This window comes from Camelina sativa, chromosome 3 (genome assembly GCF_000633955.1).
Source record: "Camelina sativa cultivar DH55 chromosome 3, Cs, whole genome shotgun sequence".
Lineage (NCBI taxonomy): Eukaryota > Viridiplantae > Streptophyta > Magnoliopsida > Brassicales > Brassicaceae > Camelina > Camelina sativa.
This window is the reverse complement of record NC_025687.1, coordinates 10,759,323-10,765,819: the sequence shown is the minus strand read 5'-3', so window position 1 is coordinate 10,765,819 and position 6,497 is coordinate 10,759,323. Positions and strand designations below refer to the sequence as shown.

Here is a 6,497-nt window from a genome sequence, read left to right as displayed (position 1 = left end):
TTGTAGAATCGAAACTGGTATCTTCTGTAGAAACCAATATAATGTAACGGGAATCTGTAATCGAAGCTCTTGCCCTCTTGCCAATAGCAGATACGCTACTATCAGAGACCATGATGGTAATTTTGTTTTCAATTTCTTTCAAATTGGATTCAGAAATATTCAATCTTTGAGCTGTGATTTTGCGTGTTGGAATAGGACTCAGAAAGATACAATCTTTGTGTTGTTGTTTTTCTATTCAGGAGTGTTTTATTTATATATGAAGACTATTGAGAGAGCTCACATGCCAAACAACTTGTGGGAGAGAATTAAGCTGCCTAGAAACTATGAGCAGGCTCTTGAAATGATTGACAAACACTTGGTGAGTTTGAGATCTTAACTGCTTTCTCAGCACTTCCTTCTTCTTCGATCTTTGTGTAAGATCTGGGGGTTTAATTCTCTTTTTTTTTTTCTTTTCTTGCGTGTGACAGTTGTACTGGCCTAAGTTGTTGCAGCATAAGGTTAAACAAAGACTGACTAAAATGACTCAGATGCGTATTCGTATGAGAAAACTTGCTTTGAAAACAAGGTCTTGTCCTCTTCTGGTTTTTTGTTTGTGGAGTTTGTGTATCTTGTTTGATTTACATGTCTCTAGTTCGCTTCTTGTTCTGATTAATTAGTTGGTGTTTATGTTTTCGAATGACAGAGAGGTAATAGTCCCTATGCCTAGGAGGCAAATGAAGAGGGAGCAGAGGAGAGAGGACAAGGCTGAAAAAGCAGCTTTGTTGGATAAGGTCACGATTTGTTTTTTTTTTTGGGTTTAGATTTTACTTGTTTCACTTTAGTTCTGAGGGTTTAATGATAGTGGTGGTTCTTTTTTTACAGGCCATTGAAACCGAGTTGTTAACTCGTTTGAAGACAGGCATCTATAATGACATATACAATTACCCTGAACCTCTGTTTAACAAAATTCTTGATGATGGAAAGGAAATTGTAAAGGAGGTTGAAGAAGAAGACGAAGAGGTACTTTTGTAGTAGCGCGCAAATTTGGTAGTAGTCCATCTAACCTAGATCCAACGTCTTCTTAATGATCTTCTTTTGTTAAATTATATATCTCAGGTTGGAGTGATTGAATATGTTGAAGGCGATGACGAACTCGAGGAGGAGATGGAAGATATGGAAGACTTCTCTGGTTTTCCATCTAAGGAGTCTTACCTTGAAGGTGATGATCATGATAATATTCATCTTCCTCCTGTTTCTTACCTTTTCACTATTTTAACTCAAATATTGAAATCTTGAGAAACTACTATACAACCCTTGTATTATGTCTAAATGCATTTGAGTTGTTGGTGATCTCTTTATAGAATTTTATCAGTACATATATTCTTTATAAATATAATTCCAATCATTAACTCTCTATCTCTCTCTACAGACTCAGATGATGAGGATGAAGATGATGCTGAGGAGCAAGTTGTGATTCATAAAAAGGGAAGAGCTTTAAAGAAGTCGGATGATAACGGAAAATCAAAGAAGAAATCAAGAGTAGTTGTCGAGGTGAGAATCCACAAACTTGGCTCTAATAAAGTCGCAAGCATAGACTTTTGTCTCTGTTTTTCTTACATATATGTGTGTATGTCTTTCAAGGTTGAGCAAGAAGATGGAGGCACAAGGGCTTCCCTGAAAAGCCTCAAACTTTGAGAAAGTTTTTGATACTTTTTGATTAAAAGGGTAAAACTTTCTTCTTCAGTAGTTGTGAGAGAGGCCTTCGGTTTTGTTGTAGAATTTCTACTTTTATCTTGTAAAAGCTTTTTAATATGTTCTTACATTTAAATTATGAAACCATTTACTTTCAAGTTACAAGATTTTGTTTTGATATTGTTTACTGAAAACGGGAAAACAAGAGGCCTTTGTATGAATTTACAGTAAAACAAGTCAATTTTACAATTATACTACGTAGCCAAATAAAGGAAAAATATAGATGTTGATATTTTACAGCTAATTATTCGATTACAAATTATGAAAATGGACAATTAACATATTTTAAACAGAGGAAAAATGGGAATTGATTAGACAAAAATAGAAAGAATCTATACAGTAATTATTATAAATACATGGTTTTACCACACTGCATCAACACAAGCTTGAATAAGCCCCTTGTGTGGAAGAAGAATCATAGTTTATAACCGAAGAAGATGGCAAGATCTTTCTCTGGTAAAGACGATTCAGCAGCTGTGGAGGATCTTCACAAGCTAAAGATGGCTACGTTTTTGAACAAGTCGTCAAACTAAACTGCTCAGGCTTCTCCGAAGACTCTGCTCTTCCCTCTAGTCTCGAAACCCGTTCACGTCGTCTCAAGTCTCTTCCGGTTTCGTCTTCACCAAGGAAGCTTCTCTCTCACTCCAAGAGCATGACAAGTTACGCGGAGAAGAAGAATCGTGGAAACGTTTCCTCTGTTTCTTCTTTTTCCAACCTAGCTAAAAACTCTTGTCCTTTGGATGCATCTGTTGAAGAAACCAAGTTTTTCTCGGGATGCAATTGCAATCCGAATGTGAATACTACACGAGGTGGCGCCCTTGGAGATTTCTATGATTCTGGGAGAATTGGTTCGAGTTCAGCTAGGTTTTGTCAACAAGGTAAGATTCTGAATCCAACAACACAAACCCTGAACCTTCTTCCTAAAGAGAAGTCAAGAATCACTTCATCTTCACTAACAACCTCCATTGAATTAGCATCCCCATCGTCTTCTCTAAGACCGAAAGAAGGAATGAACAAATCGAAATCGAGGTTTTTAAAATCATGGTTTGATAAGTTAACCCTAGCACAAGCCATGGGTTGTTTACAAGGCAAGTCTTCATCCAAAAGCAAAAGGACAAAAGAGAGCTGCAACGAAGAAATTTCTTGGGAAGAAGAACTCAAGAAGGCGAAGAAGAGAGTCGCGAAGAAGAATCGAAGCTCAAGAAAATAATGTTCAAAAACTCGTCAAAATGTCAAATAAGGCGAGGTCTGATTCAATACTTTGATCGACTACTAGTAGGAATTTATAACTAATGATTTATGATTGGTTTCAAGTCCATAGATTTTTAACACGTACTACATGTCTACATTTATAATAATATTCAGGGATATGCTGATATGCATGATCAGCGCCATAAGAGCATGCAAACACTAACTAAGCTCTAAGCACATTCATATATATACATCGTCCCCTGTCATATATTCAAAAATAAAAATAAGGGAAACACTAAATTGCAAGAAAATACGAGACTAGTAGTTCGGGTTACCTCATACATATTGTACTTTTGGATACCAACCCTATATCGGTGAGGTCAACATCATGAACTTAGTCTCTAGGCACAAATCCAGGATCAAAACGTAGTCTCTCCAAATGATCGAACCCGTGATTACATTCAGGACTTAGAAATTAAGTTAGGGTTGTTTGAAGATAGATACGAGTCAATTATTATAACTGTCCTACGTAGCAAAATAAAAGGAATAAGATATACTTAAAGTAAATAACTGAGAATACGTATTTATGGAAAATGGAAAATGAAAAATTAACATTAATTTAACGTAGAGAAAAGGACATTTAGCAGACAAAAATAGAAAGATCTAAAGAGGAGAACAAGTAATTATAAATGCATGGTCTAACTCCAACCACGAAAGCATTGAATTAGCAAAATCATAGTTTCATCGATCTATCTCATACACACACAAAAAAGAACTCGAAACCCCTAAACCAACCGACGAAGATGTCAAGTTTTTTCTCTAGTAGAGACAATGCAGCTGTGGAGGATCTTCTTTCACAAGCTAAAGATGCTTACGTTCTTGAACAAGTCGCCAAAATCAACTGCGCTGGTTTCTCCGACGATTCTGTTCTTCCCTCTAATCTCGAAACCCGTTTACGTCGTCTCAAGTCTCTTCCGGTTTCTTCTTCCTCAAGTAAGCTTCTCTCTACCTCCAAGAGCATGGAAAGTTACCTTGGGAAGAAGAACCGTGCAGGAAACGTTTCCTCTGTTTCTGCTTTTTCCAAGTCTTCTTGTCCTTTGGATTCATCTGTCCAGGAAACACGGATATTTTCGGGTACCAAACGTACTCCGAGTGTGAGTTCACGAAGTGAGCTTGGAGAATCCTCAGGTTCTAGGAGAACCGGTTCGAGTAGTTCATCGAGATTCCCTCGTGGAAACGTGTCCTCTGTTTCTGCTCTTTCCAATTTCTCGGGAAAGTCTTGTCCTTTGGATTCATCTCTAGAAGAACACACAGATTCTCTCAGGAATCAAACATAATCCAAGAGTGCATTCACGAGGTGCTTGGAGATTTCTCAGATTCTGGGAGAATCGGTTCGAGTTCATTAAGATATTCTCGACAAGGTAATGTTTTGACTCCAACAACACAAACCCTAAAACTTGTTCCTAAAGAAAAATCAAGATTCAGTTCACATTCATTCAATTCCTCCACTGAGTTAGCTTCACCATCATCTGATCAAGACCAAAAAGAAGGAACGAACCGGAAATCGAAATTGAAATTGAATACCAAGTTTTTATATTCATGGTTTGATAAGTTATCTCCAACACAAGCCATGGGTTGCTTAAGACATACTCCAAACAAATCATCACCAAACAGCAAAATAAAGACATCGGAGAGCAGCAACAAAGAAGTGTATTCGGAATTGGAAGAAGAATTGAGAAAGGAGCGGGAGTCATGCAAAGACACGGAGCGGGTGATACGAAAAGCAAAGAAAGCCCTCAAGAGGGTAAGGAGGTTGAGCTCTGAATCCAAATTTGATCAACTACTAGGAATGTTGTTTTGACGACTAGTACTATTTGCAATTTTATCATGATCTTTTTTTATTTTAGTTACAACTAAATATTTAGTTGTAATTTTCTCATGATCTTTTTTTTTTTTTTTTTTTTTAATTTTAATTACAACTAAAAATTTAGTTGATCTCTTGTAATCCAAAAAATTTAGGCTTTAGATTACAACTGAAAGGATACTACTTTTAAATTCAGTTTTTGGATTTAGTTTCTGAATTTTAAATTCTCGTACTTCAACTGTACATTTCAAACTTGTTTACTTTGTTCAGTAAGAACTTCGTCGGAGATCTCGATTTCGATATCTTCCTCTTTGTCTTCTTCTTCATCAGATGCCATAGTTTCAATCACTCTCTCCATACTTTCTTTGATAGCTTCTTTGATACTTTCTTTGAGTAGCTCTTTCCCTTTCTCAATGATCTCCTTCTTCATCTTGGACGCAATTGAAGCAAGCGACGTACCGATTTTTCTCATCATCTTTGGAAATTTTTGAATTTCAAATTATTTTTTGTTGGAGACAAACTTAATTTGTTTTGGTCTCTAGTCTTAAAAATATTATATTGTATATGGTTCCTTTTTGATCCGATTCTACCAAAAATTCGGATATATACATGTATATTCAGATATATATATGTATAAATCTTTTTTTAGTCACAAGTACATAAAAGTATATATGTATACATAGAATTTTAAAATTTGTAACTACCAACTTAAGAAAATAGATTTGTATACTTATAGTAATCACCATGTCGATCATGTACTTTCCAAGTCATGAACATAATATAAAATTGGTCAAACCAGATTTTTTTTTAAAAAATATATGTAAAATAAATAAATGAGAAAGCATCAAGACAATGATTCTCATATTAAAAAAAATTATGATATTTTTTCAAAGATTGGAAAAAAAAACTACTATATATTTTGATAACGAAGAATCCATTATCCATAGCTCAAATTAATTATGGAACATGTTGTTTAACTATAATCAAAATGGATTCGAAAGGATTGATTCTCTAACCTCAATAAGAAAATTTTAGCCATTAATACAAAGCATAAAATTTATTTTGAAAAATAACCATATATGACAAAAGTCTTTTTTTTTTGGTGAAAATATATGACAAAGTCTTTTATCAAAATATAAATATTTATAAGTGGGTCAACAAATATATTAAAAATATATATATAGAATTTTAAAATTTGTAAGAGATTTATAGTTTATTATTTTCTTTAGTAGGCTATAGAAATATAACCAAAACATATATAATAAATACATTATAAGAAAGAAAAAAAAAGGCACTTTCTCTTAATAATAATATCCCAATTATTAGTAATTATTTTCCTATCGAAAAAGCCTTTCTTCTTCTTCTTCTGCTTAAAACAGTACTCTCTCTCTCTCTCTCTCATTTTTGTATCTCTCTCTCTCTCTCACCTAACCCTAATTAATCGTTCCTGAGATTCATATCTACGATCCGGCGATGAGTTCGGCGGAGGAAGCCAAGGTCGTTGGTAAGTTAGTACTCCGGTCGATTTCTCTTCCCAATTTGAAATTTTTGAGATCTAGTTTTTTTTTTTTTTTTTGTATTTATTCGATTTGCAATAGTTTTTTTTTTTTTTGTTTCTCGAGCTTCTTATTATAATCAGAATGTGACCGGATCTATGGTCTCTGATTATCTCTGATCTAATTGGAAATGATTGATTTTGGGGGGGGGGGGG

The 6,497-nt window shown here is 34.6% G+C and overlaps 3 protein-coding genes and 1 pseudogene across 3 annotated transcripts in view; all 4 read left to right on the top strand.

The window, feature by feature from the left end:
* Nucleotides 1–1,896, top strand: part of LOC104776457 (protein MAK16 homolog A-like) — a 2,308-nt gene extending 412 nt beyond the window's left edge. Inside the window, exons 2-9 of the mRNA XM_010500534.2 lie at nt 7–116; nt 240–358; nt 468–565; nt 683–770; nt 862–999; nt 1,096–1,198; nt 1,409–1,530; nt 1,621–1,896. Coding sequence (XP_010498836.1) covers nt 7–116; nt 240–358; nt 468–565; nt 683–770; nt 862–999; nt 1,096–1,198; nt 1,409–1,530; nt 1,621–1,674 — 832 coding nt within the window. The 3' untranslated portion in view covers nt 1,675–1,896. The remainder of the gene's footprint in view (nt 1–6; nt 117–239; nt 359–467; nt 566–682; nt 771–861; nt 1,000–1,095; nt 1,199–1,408; nt 1,531–1,620) is intronic.
* LOC104778834 lies at nt 2,169–2,941 on the top strand (annotated as a pseudogene).
* LOC104778833 lies at nt 3,726–4,783 on the top strand. Its single transcript, XM_010503260.1, has 2 exons — nt 3,726–4,170; nt 4,311–4,783. The coding sequence occupies exons 1-2, from the start codon at nt 3,726–3,728 to the stop codon at nt 4,781–4,783; spliced, it is 918 nt and encodes a 305-aa protein (XP_010501562.1).
* The window catches only part of LOC104776456 (ubiquitin-conjugating enzyme E2 variant 1A), a 2,459-nt gene continuing 2,098 nt past the window's right edge, over nt 6,137–6,497 (top strand). Inside the window, exon 1 of the mRNA XM_010500533.2 lies at nt 6,137–6,290. Coding sequence (XP_010498835.1) covers nt 6,260–6,290 — 31 coding nt within the window. The 5' untranslated portion in view covers nt 6,137–6,259. The remainder of the gene's footprint in view (nt 6,291–6,497) is intronic.

Bases quoted from the DNA above. Each gene is read 5' to 3' on its own strand.
- LOC104778833 (XM_010503260.1), top strand. From the start codon at position 3,726: ATGTCAAGTTTTTTCTCTAGTAGAGACAATGCAGCTGTGGAGGATCTT. The intron at 4,171-4,310 runs TTTCTGCTCTTT...ATTCTGGGAGAA, and splicing joins TCGTGGAAACGTGTCCTCTG to TCGGTTCGAGTTCATTAAGA.